We start from the raw sequence: 17,647 nt of genomic DNA, 5'->3' as shown, positions 1-17,647 counted from the left end.
TTACCAGACCACTGTGCTGGCCTGGTTCTTTGACTGTAAAAGCTCTCTGTTTTACCTTTTGCTGAATGTGCAAACTCAAAGGACTGAGGCTTTAGGATGTTCATCTGAATGTTAATACTCAGATGACCTGGTTTCTCAGAGATGCCAAGCATTCAAACCTCCTGCTGAATTCCAAAAGGCCAACCAGAGCTGGAAAGGAAATCAGCTGGAGAATGTCTTCTTCTTGGAGTTATTTTCATACTGCTTCCTATGGATACACTAAGGATTTATACAATATGCAAACTCATCCTTTTTGTTCACATCTAATTTAATCAGAAGCATCCTTCACCAACCAGCCGTGACACACCTAGCCACAGGGAAAGCCAAGACAGACTCTGACACGGAGATCAGAGAAAGGGCTGTTTCAAACAATTATTTATGTGATTGTACCAACCAGATGCCCCAAGTCCCTTCCCTATGCTAAACAAGGTAGAACAAACAGCACCTGCCTCAAAGAGCTTACAGTCCCAATCTAGGGCAACACATGGGAGGAGGTAAAGAAGAAAACATCAAGAGGAAATTTCTCAAGTAGATCAACAGCAGTCCAAAAGGCAGATCTTGCTTAAGACAAGGTTTTCAAAATCCTGTTGGAAAATGTTGCCTGGAGCTAGGGACAATTATGGCAGCAGAGCACATATTTACATGTGGTAAGTGTAAACCTCGTGCAGTTCAGAGGCTTTTAAAAGCAAAATAACAAATTTGGGCTCATTTCAGTCATATGAAGCAATGTTTTCACTCCTCTGCATCAGAGAGGGCTCTGGGTCTGCTTCAACACAAGTCCTTTCTGAGTGTCCATGCTGCTGCCAGGCACATTTTGGGAATTTCACAGCATATGCCAGACATTGCTTATTCATCTTCAGAGAGCAACTGCTCCAAAAAACTCCAAAGAAGCCTTCCTCCACCTTTAGATGTAGAGGACAACCTAATAAACATTTGAGTTAGCCTCCAGCAGAGCCTGTCACTTCTTCCTGAGTTGGCAGGAGAGCAGGAAGATTAATTTCCAGAAATATAGAAACACCTTCCAGACAATCTCATGTTATTTTTTCCTAAGATACCTCATTTTTTCCTAATGTACTTCACTACTCAGATTTCCTAAAATCATTTTATGGGTACTGGTACTGTAAAGATGACTCATTATGAGATCTTCTATAGTATGACTACATAATTTGCAAAAAAAGATAAGAATGACCAAGAAGAGACTTCTGTTTCCAATATGAAAGAAACCACTCTGCTTTCATGTTCTCCTTTGTGAAATGCAAAAACAGATCAATGCAGACAGCAACAAAAGAGCAATCTCCTAAAACACAAACACCACAGAATTTATTATTGCTTTTAGCACAGAAACCAAAGCCCCTTGAATCTGAAATCTTCCTGAGATGCTGGAAAAAAACAGACTGACACCTGTGCAATCCAGCTTTCCCTTCTCATGGAACTGCTCTTCCTCCCTAAGAAAACCACTCCACACCTCTGAAGTTCTCCATATACAGCTGTTTCACTAAGTTAAAGCTGTCATGAAGAGCCAGTTGTCACATCATACACAGATTTTTTTTTTCCCAGATTTGACAGATCTACTGAGCAGGGAAAAACAGTTTTCTTTCAGTAGGATGCTTCCTGCATGATTTACTAACAATCTGCAGCCTGATATAAAACAAGAGATAGCAAAGCCCACACTGATGTCTCAAGAAACACTACACAGCAGCAGCCATGGAGCTCCTTTGCAGTATCCACCAGCACTGATGGATAACCATAACTTGTGTCCAAGTTGTACCTTTTCTTGAAGTAACTTGGAGGAAGCTGCATCGCGGTTTCCTTTTCCACCAGCGGTACTAAAATGAGACCATGGTAAAACGGCATTAAACGTTAAGGAATCTTCCAAGGCAAAATCTGGTTTCATAAAAATCTGAAACAGAAAAACAAAAGAAATAAATGTGCCTCACTCACCCCCATATTTTTTGCCCCAGTTAAACACATCTCCTGTCTCAGTAGGCTAACAGAGACCTTATTTGTTGATTTCAAAATCCAGATTTTCATTTATCCGGGCAAACAAATTCATTCCAGATCTTACAACCAATGAACTTTCAAAGCTTGTGTGATCTGACAAAGTCATATCCTCCTGAAAGTGGAAGTCACAGCTCCAAAATTACATATGTATTCAGCCACCTGAGATGAGCTGAATGCCCTGAGTGTGCAAACACAGGCAGCTTTGAAGTGCAGGTAGGCCCTCTCAAGGATCTGAGCAAAGCTTCTTCACTACCAAGGGCACCCTGCTGCTGATCTGCTCATTCCTGGGGCCACAGCTCCCACCAGGCTGATCATCCAGCTGGCTGTCAGGGTGCAGCAAGTGTTCCCTGGGAGGGAGAAGAGCCTCCAGCTGACATCCTTTAGGCAGGATGTAGCAACTGTGCTGGGCACAGGAAGAGAGTGTAACATGTAACATTAACCACAGCTCCTGGAGAACTATTAATCTAAAATTCTCTCTGGTAACATTATTTATACTTGACAAAACCTTGAGCTTTCAGGCAGGCAGTAGAACCCTCTTCCTTTTACTTATGAAGTGTAATTTTAAACGGTTCAACACAGACTGCAGCATCACACCACACTCAAGCATTCTTGTTTCCTGGACTTTAAACACTGCAGTGACAGCTTCTCAAGTTCACAGCCTACACAACTGGCACAGAGATGCTCACCCATATTAACACTCTGACTTCTTACTATACCTATAAAAAATTATTCAGACTAAAATGGAATCTGGAGCTGTGTCTTTTGTCAACCTGACACAAAAACCCACATCATGTATGCTCCATGCCTATATGCAAGAGAGCTCTGATCAAGGATTCAAGTAGTTAATCCTAATGCTGAGTTGTACATTAGGCAATATTCAAGCTTTTCTCAAACTCTTCAGTTTTCCCTTCCTCCTAGACTGGCTAATTCTGCTCAGCTCTGAGGGCTTAACTTCATTTATTTATAGATGAAAAAAATAATGGTAGTTGTATTATACTTTAAGAGAAAAAGGGAGACCATGGAAACAGTAAGAAAAAAAAATAAAGCAAATCATCCTTAGTCTTTAAATTCTGAGCACTACAGATCCTCTTGAGAATCAACCCAAGTCATCAGTGAGGGCAAAATTTCTACAAAGAACAGAGTACATGCATATATCCAACACTTCATGTGAGAAAGCCGTACAACAGCTCCAAGTCCACAGAAGCCATACCTTAGGTACTTGTTCCAGATCTGTCCTGGATTTATCTAAAATTAAACAAAACACAGGTAGTCATTCATGAGCAAACAATAGGAAACAATTCCCTTGAACAAGTGAATCCCGTGAGGAAGTTTTCAAGACAATGATGCCATGTTCCTCACAGAAGGGGAACAGGCTTACAAACTGCAGTGAACCTTTCTGACTGAACATAAGGAGAGCCTTGATGACATGAGGACAGTCAAGCATTGGAGCAGGATGCCCAGAAGGGCTGTGTACTTTGGAGATTTTCTGGATACATATTTGTAGATATTTTCTGGATATTTCTGTTTTTCTTGGTAAAGCTTTGAATGGCTTTGTCTGACCTCACAGCTGAACTGGCTTTGAGATGGAAGTTGCAGTGAAGGCCTTCTGAAGTCCCTGCCAACCTGAAATATTCTGATTCCTTGAAGTGCTCTTTTGTCCTTTGCAGTTCAGGTCTCATGCCCAGACTACTCAAGGGAGCTCGCACTTGGCTGCTTTGGCAGTGTCAGTTTTTGTCATACAAAGCAATCCACTTAGCACTTCACATTCATTAGTGCACTGGCAAGGGCCACCAAAAGGTCCTTCTAACATCATCCCAGTTTTAATGCTTCACACTGCAGCTGCCCATATAATCACTTTTGCCCAACACTTGGAGACTGGATGCACAAAGACTGGCAAGAAGGATGAACAAGGGCTCGGGCCAGAGTCTCAAGCACTGAGCAAGCAGCACAGCAGCACTAATTCCCATGGAGTATGCTGACTTGACAATTACAGAGGGTGAGAGAGTTGAGCTGGGAAAAGAGTTAATTCATTATATCCCAGAAGAACTTGAAGAAAAGGCAAATTCAGACTTTTGAGGTTCAGCCAAAACACCCTGTCCCACCCCTACTCATTACTTTAGAGGGCATTATGAAGAGGGGGCACATTGGAGAACAAAAACGTTGAGGAATTTAAAAGCAACAAGCCCATATCTCTGCTGGACAGTCTGCTCAACCCTGACAAACATGGCAAATGCTACCCCAGCATCAACTCCCATACTTTTCTCTGGTTTTTACTTCATTTGTCTCTTACTTTATGTGTATTGAAGTACAAAAGGTAACCTTGGAATCACCCTGCTGTCCTCGGCCTTTGGACAGACCAATTCTTACAGGAGTGAAAGGCTAGGCCTTGTGGGAAGGAGTTAGAGGAAGATAGGAAACAGTAACACCAGAATTTATACAAAATCACAAGCTTCAGTTTACCAAATGATGCTTCTACTAGGAACTGTTCAGCTACACAAGGAGCTCCCAGTTACTTTGGGGGCAGCAGCTTTCTCTTTTTAAAAACACTCACACTCTTTTAAAACGGATTAAGCTAAGACTGATATTGCAGCATGCATCACAGACAGACTCATTCTGGAACAGCTACTCCAAAGTAACACCAACACAGAGAAAGCCTGCAGAAGGGCTTCCTCTTGCACAGAAGAGGAGGAAGAAAGTCAACAGAAACAACTTGATCAGAAGGAGTAAACTACTGAACCCTTTTTGCTATATTACCTGTAGACATTGATACAGGTAAGACTTATCAAACAAGGATTGATAAATGAACCCTTTTATGCTGATAAAAACCCTTTACCCTTTTTAAGAAAGTAAATTAAAATAAATCATAAAAAAACTTTCTCCAAGTTATGAGTGTTTCTTTTCTTTTTACTTGTCTTTTTTTTTTTTTTTGTGCCTCTTGACTTCCTTCCTGTCTAGTCTCCTATTAGTTGAACTACTTCTAAGAATTCCTGAAATTCAGCCTTCACACGCAGGTTTGAGCTCCCCAGCACAAGGCAGACCTAGACACACTGGAATGAATCGTGTCAAGAGCCACGAAGATGATTAAGAAACAAGGAGGAGAGACTGTTTAGACTGGAAAAGCCCAGGAGAGGTCAATGTGCTTAAAGATCTGAGAAGGGGCTGCAAAGAACACAAAGCTGATTTTTCTCAGTGATGTCCAGTGCCAGGATAGGAGGCAATGGGCAGAAACTGATACATGAAAGATTTCGCTTGAACATAAGGAAGTATTTCTACTGTGAGGGTGCCAAAACACTGGAACAGGTTGCCCAGACAGATTGAGTAATTTCCATCTGAGAAATTCACAACCCAACTAGACATTGTCCTCCCATAGATGGTCCTGGCTTGAGCAGATGGTCTAGACTAGATCATCTTGAGATAGAATTTCCCACCTCAGCCATGATGTGACTCTCATGGCAGAGATACAGGAATGGCACTGCAGTTCTTCACTGAGAAGCCAACAGGTGATACAAATTTGATGCAATGGTTTCAATGGATCTTGAAATAAAAAGCAGTTAAAGAAAACACTGCCAGGGCCACAATGACCCATCACAAATCCAAACATACCAAGAAAAAGTTTAAAAGCAGGTATCACTAAAGTTTTGACCTATAACATGTCAGCAGTGGTCATGAATACTTCTAAGCCTACCTTGTCCGAGTTTTCAATTCTTGTTCCAAAGAAATCATCGGCTATTATTGTACATGAAGATCTCAAGCAAGTAACAGAGACAACTAGTACATTATAGAATCAATGATGAGTAACATTCATAACATTTGCTGCTGATTTTATAAGATACTGATACAAAAAGACACCACTTTTTAATGACTAAAGGAGGCTTTGACTGTACCGTGAGTGTGTAATAGTGTCCTGTCAAAGGTATCTTTAGGAGAACAAATATTCTTGCACCTTTCATGAACCTTCTCTCTCTGTAGAAGAGAAAATATATTAAAGAATTATTCTGATGCTTAAAACCCAGAATTTTTTCATTTAAAGCAAAACATTCAGTGAAACACAACTAAATTATGCAAAATCATTCTGGCAAGTTCACAGTATTTTCTTTCTCTTACAAGCTCAGACAAAGTTTGTCCAGGTGAAAGGCACCAAAACCTTCAACCTACAGTGGATGTGTTGTTTTTTTCCTGTATCTTTACATCTCAAGAGAAAATGAACACAGAAGTTACTGAAGAGGTGTAATAACTTCTCTACATAATGATATACAACCACAGATAAATGGTAATTACATATACAAACACTTATTTACTGACTAATCTAGGAATCACACTAACACACAAAGAATCCTTTTTCATTGCTAAATCAAATTGGATGAAAGTAGAAATTACCTGTACATATTACTAGTAAGTACCTTGCTGAAACCACGTATCTTGTTTCATCATGCTGAGCTTTGAATTTTAAACACCACCAGAAGCCATAGAGGTGATAAATTATGTTTCTAAAGAATACCAATGTTAACTAGATTTCTACAAGAAGCTACATCACAGCTCAGGTGCCATTTTCAAAAACTTCCGTCATTTAGCAGTCACTGCATGAAGTACTAATTTTAAAGGATGAAATCTTAAAACATTTTAAATGCTGAATATGTGAGTTAAAGGCAATAGTTCAGCTCTAGTTCAGTTACAGACAATTCCTTTCTACAGTCTTTAACTATATAATTACACAAGTAACACTTCCTGCTAATTCTGAACCAACAAAAAAAAAAAGGAAGTTACAAACCAAGGAAGCAGAAAACAGCAGGAGACTTCTACATGTTCTTTCAGTTAAAAAAAAATAGAATACTACATACTTACTGACACTTGTATTTTTAAGAGATTGTAGAAGTCTCCTACTGGTCCTGGTGTCCTTAGATGTAGCTTACACTTCCCTGTTACAAAAGAAATCACCAAGGTAATAGGCCTCCTTATAGTTTAAGAAGTTAATGTAGAAATGTTTCAATGTTTAGATTGAAGACTCCTAAAAAATATCTCCAACCCTTGCAGCATGTAGTCATTTGATCCAAAGGTCTGAGAATGCTGTGTTGCATTGTAGAGCCCAATCCTTAAACAATCCTTACAGGAAAAAAGGATTAACCACCAGAAAGAATAAATATGAACTGCAAGCCCTGGTGCAGAGCTCAGTACTCAGAAACAGAAGTTAAAAATAACATGAAATTGCCTCAGGACAATTCAGAGAGCATTTTCCACACGATGAGTTCTGAGATTATAAAATCAGAAATGTCTAATGAAGACCAAAACAACACTGAAAAAGCAAATTCATTATCAACTAACTGTACAGTGGGCTACTAGCCACGACAAGCTAAATAGAAGAAGGATCTCTTTCTAGTTCCTAGGACTACGTGCACCCAACTGGGGGTTCTTACCGGAGTGATTTCCTGTTGGTATAATGCAAAATGTTCCTTGGTGATCTGTGGGAGGTAGAATGAAGGCGTGACTTCAGTGTCCACAAAGTCCACTCCCCATGTTTTTGTAAAGAAATCAGATTCCCTTTTTGCTAACCTAGGATCATTTAGTGCTGCTGGGAGATTGACTTTGGAATGATAAATAGTCCATCTTTGCTGATCCACAACTAGAGATGGGCTGTCATGTAAGTCATTGGGATTGCCTGCAGCACAAAAGACAAGACAGTTTGTTAGGGTGAGAAACAAAGCTGCAAGCTTTTGCTAAAAAGTGGTTCTTAATCAAACCATATTTTACCAATTACATACTGGACTAGAATTATCTATGCAAATGACTGATGATATTCTCCTTCTGCAACAAGTCACCTTGCATTTCTTCTATGAGATTAACCATCTCAAGTTTTGAACACAGAAGTGGTGTATTGACACTCATTAAACAGATTTAGCTCAACATTAGTTTCTACTGAAGAGAAAAAGATTCCAAACACAAACTATTTCTAATAACCTGATCTTGATCAGAATGACAGCTGCAATTTGTTAGCATTATATGTCGTAATTCTTAAGATCCCATCCTACCTACTCCTGTGTGTAAACTAAGCCTTAGTGTAACACTACAGCTGGAACCATAACCAAAATCTGGTTTAACAACAGCACCAGAGACTTAATACTACAAACAGGTCACTTGCTTCTTCCTGCAGAAGGGCCGGGATGTCCCCCAGAAGGAATGCAGCCAGGATCCAAGCACACTGGACACGTCTGCTACCAGCTCTGTCAGACTGCACCCTCTTCTTACATGGAGTATGGATCACAGCTGTAATGTGCAATCATGCAAGCAAAGTCCCACCTATAATGGGGACATCTTAAAAAAAGCTGCAAATAGTCTCTCCTATTGCTCCAAAGGGACACTGGGTGGTATAAAAAAGAATCACAGCATGCTTGGAAGTAAGACTATGGCTTAGTACTACACCCAGTATACAAGAAATATTGACTGGATAGCTGGCAATGGTTCAGCAAGTTGAGCTGCTTTCTCCCTCTCCCTGCACAGCTGAATTACCTGTGGGCTCCTTGGGACACACATCTGGCAGGGACTGCACAGGGCGGAAGCGTTTCGTGGCATCCACTTCTTTTTTAAAGAAAGCATCGCTGCTGTTCGACTGAGGCACTGGTGAAGAACTGTGGCTTGATGCCATTGCATAAAATCACCACTTGATAAAAGCTAAATAGGAAACAATAGATATCAAGGCTTTAATAAAGCTCTAGGGAGACACTGTATCAAAACAATGACACTCCAGTATTGTTTTCACATTTCAACATTGTTGAATATTGTTTCACATTTCAACAACAGGAGAAAGTTTATTTTAAACACAAAAATAAAAGGCAGAACGCAACTTTGTAGTCCGTCCCTCACACACCTGTAGGTTTGGAAGATAGCCTGTTCTTGAGCACAGCAACAATGAAATGTTACATTTGAAAAAAAAAAAAAAAAAAAGCAAGTCTTTCAGACACTTCTTCCTTTCTTGCCATAACTATTGCAGCCACCCTGCACACACTGACAATAGAATTTCCTCTCAAATATCAGGAAACCTTGTACTTGAATGAGGAAAACTGGCAATTCAACTTCTTTGGCTGCCTAGTGAAGTACAGTTTATTCCAGCATAATGTATTTGCATAGAGAAGACAATTAAATCATAGATCATAAAGCTCCAGAGTAACCAAAGTCCTGCTAATTTTCAGTTCAATTTTAAGATCCCAGTTTGAAAATAAATAGCCTTAAAAATTTTACACCGGGGCTGTACTTAATGAGTTCTTTCCATCTGTAAACAAAACTGCATTTCCATCAAAGTATCAGACAGTAGCACAGTGCACAACTATTAGAGGTTTGAGAGTTTATTAAAATTGCACAGCTCAAGGAGTGCCTGTTCAAAGGGACTCATCTGGATCCTCACCTTTAAGGAGAAATTAAACACATCTAGCAAGATCATAGCATTTAACTACTAACCCTTAATGGACACTTAAATTACTCACTACCCTGTGAAGGAGCACAAAAAGATTAAAGGCCAATTTTATCTTCAAGTGCTAAAGCAGGCACTAAGGGATGGCTGTATCTCACCGTGTCGGCTTCCAGCAGCATCACATATATTACAAATCTCATTTGGAAAAGAAAAAGAACCGGTTCTACTTTCTAATCGAGGTTGAAAGTGTCCTACAAGACAATTCTAAAAGAGATGCTCAACTATAACAGAGCATCCCAATGAAGAGGCCCATAGTAAGGAAAACTTACTAGCAGACAGAGAATGGGAACAGTCAGAAGCAGTCAGACAAAAAACCTTTCCAGACATCTGACAGATCTTCCTTAAATATCATAAAGCATTTATCTCTCTCCCCCAAAAGCCCCACAAAACTCTTTTTCTCTACTACTTTTATTGCTTATGTTCTTCCCTTGACATTTCCAAAATAACTTCTTCATTAAGCTCTTCTCAAATGTTTTAGGGTAGTTTTGTGAAAAATCTTGTATATGATGATAAAACACTTATTTTAAGCATTCTTAAAAAACACATCCAGTGCTATGTTGCCATGACCAAGTCTCCTAAAGGCATACAGTAAATTTATCTGCACTTGGAACTGCTTCAAAGTGCTGTATTTGCAGTTTTTCTCCTGAAAAAGCCTCAGTAATATGAGCCACAGTCTGTTCTAGTCAGATGTATGAGCAACTAGGGCAATTTGTAGAAAGCACTGAAATCTTGTAACTATTGCAAGCCTTTCATTAAGCCTTTCTCCTTTCCCCACAATGAAGTACCATCTAAAAGAATTGTCTAGAATATGAATTGTCTCAACTACATAAATCTGAGTGGAGAAAATGCTATCTGTGTGATGCTAGTCAAAGATTTAAATTAAATTTAAAAGACAAGTTAAGACTGAAGAGTAGCTCAACACCTCAGCATTTCAAAAACAAGCTCTGCCTACTCTTGCACAGGTATTTTCATTACTTATCATTATGAAATATTAACTGACAATCTTAAAATAGAAAGGAAAGAGTACAATAAAATACCAATGCAAGCAGTAACCTTCATACTGTTGAGTGGATTTCAACAAGATATAAGGCTTCATAGGCAGAGGCCTTCTTAAGTGGCACGCAATCTGATGCTGTAACTAAATTATTCATAGCTAGCAGCTATTCTAGTACCCTCATAAGTCAGGAACTTATGGATAATTAACCCCAATGAACAACCACATTTGCACAGGAAAAAACTCATTTCTGTACTGCCCAAAACCAGGCATTCCTCAAAATGCAGTCCTTAAATTGACCAACAAAGTGTAACTCCAGAAAGACAAAGAAAACTGGACAACAGTACCTGAATTAAATCCACATTACAAAGGAATATGTGCCAAGCCCATATAAAGGCAAAAATCCTGCCCTACACTCACCTCTGTACACTAACCTTACCCACAACTGAAAAACTTTAATTTGTTCACCAACAGAACAGCAGCTCCTTGTGCTCCACTACTAAACATTTTATAGACAAATGAATCTATAAATAGCCCCTAAACCAACATTTTAAATACACAATAATAAACAAATTTGCTGATTTAAACATACCAAAAAATGAAACTCAGTGTTAACACAGAACAAAACTTCTGCAGAGTATTTTAACTCATTCAATTTTCCATGCAAGTCAAAGTCAGGCAAACACAGTTAACTGCACTAACTGTGCAAAATGACAGGCAGGTAAATGCAGTTAATTGCATTAACTGTGCAGAGAGAATTATGAAATGGTGAACCCCCTGAGTCTCTTACTTAGAAGAACATATGGCTGTAGTAAAAATATGCAACTGTGTAACTTCATGACATCAGTGTTTAAATGATATACAATTAAAATGGGTTAGATCAACTGTGTTCTCTCCAGTAATCACCATAATTTACTCCCATTTTGTCTAGCGATGGCTATTAAACTAACGCAATTAAAAAAAACGTTTAGAGGTTAGACACAAGAGTAGTGATGAAGCCTGGAACCCAGGATTATGACTCTACTTGCAACATGCCTTCAATATATTACATCTATTTTGTACACACTGTATTAATTTCCTTATTTAAAAAGATTATATTAAATTACACTGTCACTGTAATGACTTAATACTGCGGAAGTTAAACCAAATCAGCCACGGCAACAATGAAAATAGCTTTAATGGCCTGAATTGACAGTATTCCTACAGTCTGAGCACACAAAGAGTTGTACTTCAACTTACAGCCTCCTCTCTAAAAATATTCTTGCTCAGTAACATGCTCAGCAAGTACAATATGACACAGCTGTACAACAGAGCACGGAACAAAACACTGTGGTGACAGAGGAAGAGCCACAGGCTCGGACGCTGCACAGTCAGCGAAAGAGCAGCTCTGTGAGCTAGCACTGCATTAATCACATGAGGTTATTTCTGAGATGACTGCGCTGTGACTCTTGAGTTTCGCACCCGAGGTTTCAGCTGTTGGAAGCAAGCACAACAAACAGCAAAGTGTATTACTCAGAAGTGATTGCACAGGGTGGTTGTAACTCTGGAGAACGTGTTTGCTTTTTTAAGTATCAGGACTTGTACAAAAGTTCTTCAGAAACTGCCTTCCCACGTTCTGAGTGTAATTATTCACATGCTTTGTTTTTCCAGTATCATTCATAGAATCTGCTCTCCAAATTTTATTTCAGCTTCAAAAATAGTGACATCTAAGAAGAGACACTCAGCACTCAGGGGGAAGAGCCCCCAGGGTTCCAACTGAACACGCAACACTGAGCAAGCTTTCCTTCAAGTATTCCCCATTGTCCACAACAAGCCACAGGTGGACACCAGCAGGCACTTTTCAAGGGGTATGCTCTGCATCCCAAAGGTAAAGCAGGAGAAGTTTCTCTGTGAACAAAAATGGCATGCTAAAGTCCCTGCTGCTTGTCATGGCTTTGGCAACAACAGAGTGAAATGAAAATATTTCAAGCACTCTTCTGGCTACCCAACATGCTTTGGAATAGAAAACTATCAGAAGCCACCCACAAGTCAAGCTAAAGCAAGATACTGCACCATTTCTAGAAGATATGATAAATACCAAAGATATTTATTAAAGAAAAGCATACCTGAAACATAACTAAAAGATAAAAATACACAAGGGACTCCTTCCAGGACCTCAACAGCTAATAAATGGCATGTTGTTATTGGCCTAATATATTTACTCTGTCCTGAAAAGCTGAGCTTTCCCCATGTATTATTACCCACCGCTAAATCAGCAGGATTTCACCCTGTAACAGGGAAACCATGGTACGACCAAAGTACACAGCACCTTTGTAAGACAATGTGAGCCAGACTCCACTAGTGCAAGCTTTCACTTTTTTTTTCAACCAGCTAATTCCTCAGGCTGAAATTTCCATGCTTGTCCTGGTGCCCTGAGACAGACATCCCTGTTTCAGCAGGGGAGCCAAGGTTAGCTTGAAGAAGAAACATTTAAGCAGTTTCAGAGACTGAGGTTAAGGCTGTGGGAGCTGTTCTGCTAAGCCAAGCTCTTTCTGAACACCTACTTCCACCCTGGGGTTTCAGAGGAGGAAGATGATGACTGTCAGGGGAATGACGAGGCCAGAGTCAGAGGAGACCTGCAACTTGTCCCCATGGCAAGCCACCCACATTTGGAGCACACTCCAACATAAAACCTCTTCACACAACTTAAAGAAGAGGCCATATGAGCCTGGCCTTTCTCAGAGCCTAATAAATACATTTGTATTCACAAAAAAAACACATATTTGAGTGCATTCTGCACACCCTAACAGTATCCCCAATCTCATGTTCTCACACGTAGGGGGTACCTTCTCGGCAAAGTTAGCATGACTGATGACCATCCAGGTTAGCCTTGCTGGGATGAAATCAACCCAACAAGGAAGCAATGTATAAGTTATCTGCATTTCCCATCAGCCCTGCTTAGCCACACATGCTGTTATGCTCCAGCAGATTCTGTAATTCCTCAGACTGTGCTACCTTCCCAGCAAACTGCAGAATGGGGACAGTGGCAAAGCAAAAGCACTTGAATAGCCCAAAGAGTAATGCCACCACCCTCCCCTTGAATTGTCTCTTTCATAAGAACATCCCAAAACACTCTCCTCAAGCAGGGTAAGAGGCAAGAAAAAACAGTAGTGACTCCGAAGAAAGAACAGAACAGCTGCATCCCCACTGCAAAGCACCATGGGTAGCCTACAAGGCCAGGATAAAACAACATCTGACTTTCATATTATCACATTTTGTACTGGTTTCTTTTGCCCTTCCCAGCTGTAGCCACATGAACAGCAGATTTAAAAAAAATAAAAAAAAGCTTTAGCTGAACTTCATTTCTTTAAACACAGGATAAGATCCTCTGAAAAGAATTACCCCAAAATGTCCCATCACTGAATATTGTCTTGTTACTTAAAAAAATTCACAAGTGTAAACATTTTGTCAAAAACTGGAAAGCAATTTATCTCCTTTTAGATAAACTATCTGTTAAGTAATATTTCACTTTCATTCAGGTACCAAATTAACAATTACACCAAACACTTGTGATGTACCCACTGTAGCAAAGGTACTTCCTCTCACCTGGAAACCCAACCTCCCAATGCTGAACACTAATTTGATATCAGAAGGCAAATTCTGTGCCGGAGAACTAGACCTACCTACAGCTATTTAGGTCATTATGCACCCAGTTCTTCCACACCAGACGTGCCAGAATCATTCAGAAAAAATCATCAAAGCAGTAAAAATATGTGTCAGAAAAGGCCTTGTGGTTAGTTGCCCACAGTATCACACAAGATGAGAACGAAGTCTCTTTGTACCCTTTTTTCCAGGCATCAACATTACAGTGTGCATTACCCCCTTGGAAAACAGCAAAATATGAGCATCTTACAGAGCTCCAGAGCGGTCCACACAGCTGAACAAAGACCAAGGAGCCCCAGCAGGCATTCCTGCTACAAGTCTGTCAAAGGCAGAGACTGCAGAGCAGTGACATGTGGAGAAAAGGCAGAAGAACTGTACCAGTCCCAGCAAAAATCCCAACACCGAGGTGCTGACGTGACAAAAGGAGCCCGATAGATGCTCACAGCAATTTGTGTCAACAGCACGATTCCCTGTACAGCCCCTCCACTTGCCATCTCCAGCAGGACTAGGCTCTTGTTCATCTGAAAATAACTTCCTAAAAATACAAGTTTTCATGGGAATCATGTCTTTCCAAAGCCTTACCCAAGTCCTGAACTGGAAGTGGCTATGATGGAGCCAAATAAAAATATTTCACAGTTTGACATCATGCATAAAGCTGCGACCAGAGACTAACAAAAAGCAGGCCCAGTGCCCCTCACATCAAGTCCTGACACAGGATGCCAGCCCACTGTCACTCTACAGGGCAGGTAGAGTTCTGCAGGTTCTGCAATCAAGAACATCCAAACTCTAACTTGGTGTGCAACAGAGCGTGCCATCCATGTTTGCTGATAGTCCTTGTGGTATTAACACCTGCCCAACAGAAGATCAAACAAAACTGATCGCCTCTAATCACATCAGTTCCTTTTCATCCCTCAAACAGCTTCCGTTGACACAAAGAGTAAATAATTCCACGGCATAAAACCCAGGATGGTCAGGCTACACCTAGAATGCCAGAAACCAAAAGGAAAGTCTTGCACTGCTGCTGACAGCGACTGTATAAACATGATGGAAACTCTCTAACATATTGCAAAGTGCCAGACATGCTACTCCAATTCTAATAATCTAGCCCTAACACACACCCACACACATTCAAAATCGCCCCCTTTTTTTTTAATTTAAGAACCAGATTAATAGAGAAAAGCTGGGATATTTAAACTATTAGGTATGAGTACTTTGGAACACCTGATAAGTACATGCACCTGTCGGTTTTGAGTATGAAGGAAACACATTAACAATTCTTTACCTTCTGCTGATAATACTCAGTTGTTTGGCTTTTTTTTTAACCTAGCACCTAGGTGAGGTGGGTGGAAAAAGCTAAAAATATTAAGACAAATCCTAGATTTGCTGGTAAATATGATTTGGACTTACTCATATGAGGCCCCAGAAAAATGTACATAAAACATCCACACTCATGCTCACCTGCTCACTCTTTCTACTCCATTCATAAAAGAAGACAAGAATAGACAAAGTGTGGGGAAAAAAAAAAAAAAAAAAGGAAACCAAAGGAAAACTGTGAGCCTCTCAACTGGAAGGACAATATGATGTTCATGGGCCTTCTCTCTTCTTCAGACTCACAGCTCCTCGTTGTCCTCAAACTCTGAAGAAGCAGAAGTGACTTCTTCACAGAGTTGCTGCCCCAAAAAAAGAAACAATACCTACATGATCATGATTCCATTTCCCAACCTCTTCCTGCTCAAACTGCCAAAGAGAAGCCTGCAGTCTGCTTCCTCCCCTCATTTCTAGCACCGCCTGACATTCTCCAGGCAAACAATATCTTCGTTCAACACTGGAAATGTGCATCTCCTTCTCCTCCCATGAATTTTGTGCTTGTCAACAAGGCAAGATTCCTGCACACATGCCAGACTCCCACTACAGAGAAATATGGTGCTGAAGACAGAGGGACACTTGGGACAGATCCCGTTGCTGGCAAATGGGATAGGAGAGGTAGAGATGCTTCTCGTTGTGCAACCTTCTGGCCTCGCTGGCGAGGCTGCCCAGTGGCTTTTGCGTGAACAGCCGTGGATCTCCTGTCTATTAGTCCATTTTAGACACTGTTCTCCTACCCAACAGATACACCACCCTAATGCCCAAAGCATTTCAAGACCTTTTGTCTGCGCTACAGTCAGTCGAAGAGTCACACTGACTCTCAGGTCACAACAGCAATTACTTCAGCCACCACAATTAACATACTGCAGCTGGGTTTTTCAGTAAGAGAGCAATTTCTTGCAGGGTTGCACAGTAACAGCTGCACAAGTCCATAGGACTTCTCATTCAGGACTTCATCAGCACAGGTAAGACAGGAAAGGCAATACACCACCTATGCTAGAAACTAAAAAAACAAAACAAAACAACAAAAAAAAAATCCCAAACACATGCAAATCTGTAGGCCAGTAATTACTTTGATGAACTTTAAAATAGGCGTTCTATATTTTTTTTACACTGGACTGTGATAACTCTGTGTCCTGTAACAGAAATCCTAAGCATTTAGAGAGTATAAGAAAAATAGAGAAGAAACATACCAAGGCCCAAACTGGAGGGTCAGAGAGGGAAAGTTTCTGCTGGGGTTGCAGAAGGTTGGTGTTTTACACCCCCATATGTGTATCTCTCTCAACACCACATACCGTCTTTGAAAAATTACAGTAAAGGAATGCAAGACATTAATCTGCGCACCGCACAGTTTCAGGGTCATCTACAAACCCGGGAACCATCGCATTCCTACACGGCTTATGGAAGCAACAAGCCCTTTAGTGCTCCACATCCCAATCTATCCTGGCTGCCATGCGCCAGAGGAAAACACTAAATACTTGCTCTGAGCGTTAGCTCCCGAGCCGGCCATACCTTATGGAGAACACGCCAGGAGTATCTCCCGGAGGCCGTCGTCATATCTCTCCCCGTGGCATCGTCGGGAATGCTGCCGGGGACCTGCGGGACAGCGACCGCGTGAGGGAGGCCCGGCCTCACGCCGGCACCTCCGCACTCTCCCCGCGCCTGCCGCCGGGCACCGCCCGCTGCCCACCGGGGGTTACCATGGAAATTCGGAACGGGGATTTGCAGGGAAGGAGGGAAAGCGGGCCGCGGGCAGCCCCCCTCCCCCCGCCCACCTCCGCTCCGCCGCCCGGCGCAGGCCGCCCGGGCCGCCCACACAAAGGGCACCCGGGGAAATTAAACTTTCCCGGCCGCTCCCCGGGGGAGCCCCGGCGGCGGGCGGGGGCGGGAGGCGGCGGGGCCGGCGGCGGGCGGGCCCCCCGCGCTGTACCTGAGGCGCCGGGCGGGATGCGCGGCCTAGCGCGGCTCCTCCGCCGCGACACGTCGGTGCCCCCGCGCAGGGCGGCGCAGGAAGGGCCCGGGCGGCGGCGGGAGGAACCAGGCCCCGCCTCTGCCGCCGCCCGGGGGAGGAGCCGCGGCCGAGGCCGGCGGAAGGGGCCGCGCTGCCGCCCGCCCGCCCGTCCGCGGAGCCGGCCCCGCGGGGCCCG

At 41.8% G+C, this 17,647-nt stretch overlaps 1 protein-coding gene and 1 long non-coding RNA gene across 6 annotated transcripts in view; one reads left to right on the top strand and one right to left on the bottom strand.

The window, feature by feature from the left end:
• VPS54 (VPS54 subunit of GARP complex) overlaps positions 1-17,619 on the bottom strand; it is a 48,319-nt gene extending 30,700 nt beyond the window's left edge. The window contains exons 1-8 of one of the 4 annotated variants that reach the window (XM_068186395.1): positions 17,431-17,619; positions 17,013-17,096; positions 8,542-8,703; positions 7,588-7,693; positions 7,452-7,496; positions 5,925-6,003; positions 3,251-3,285; positions 1,808-1,865 (exon numbers count right to left, since the gene is read on the bottom strand). In XM_068186395.1, coding sequence (XP_068042496.1) covers positions 1,808-1,865; positions 3,251-3,285; positions 5,925-6,003; positions 7,452-7,496; positions 7,588-7,693; positions 8,542-8,677 — 459 coding nt within the window. In that variant the 5' untranslated portion in view covers positions 8,678-8,703; positions 17,013-17,096; positions 17,431-17,619. Of the gene's footprint in view, positions 1-1,807; positions 1,940-3,250; positions 3,286-5,924; positions 6,004-6,882; positions 6,957-7,451; positions 7,694-8,541; positions 8,704-17,012; positions 17,097-17,430 lie in introns of those variants that run through there. The other 3 variants (XM_068186394.1, XM_068186396.1, XM_068186397.1) reach the window with 3 other exon arrangements.
• Positions 11,205-15,283, top strand: LOC137471835 (uncharacterized). Of its 2 annotated transcripts, none has more exons than XR_010997886.1 (2): positions 11,205-12,360; positions 14,327-15,283. It is a non-coding gene; the product is annotated as an uncharacterized lncRNA (long non-coding RNA). The 2 variants fall into 2 exon arrangements; XR_010997885.1 differs by having other exon boundaries at positions 12,864-15,283.
• Positions 17,620-17,647: the final 28 nt, after the last annotated feature.

The sequence above is a fragment of the Anomalospiza imberbis genome, chromosome 3 (assembly GCF_031753505.1).
Source record: "Anomalospiza imberbis isolate Cuckoo-Finch-1a 21T00152 chromosome 3, ASM3175350v1, whole genome shotgun sequence".
Taxonomy (NCBI): Eukaryota; Metazoa; Chordata; class Aves; order Passeriformes; family Viduidae; genus Anomalospiza; species Anomalospiza imberbis.
Note: the sequence above shows the minus strand (reverse complement) of the source record. Positions and strands in the feature narration are given on the sequence as shown.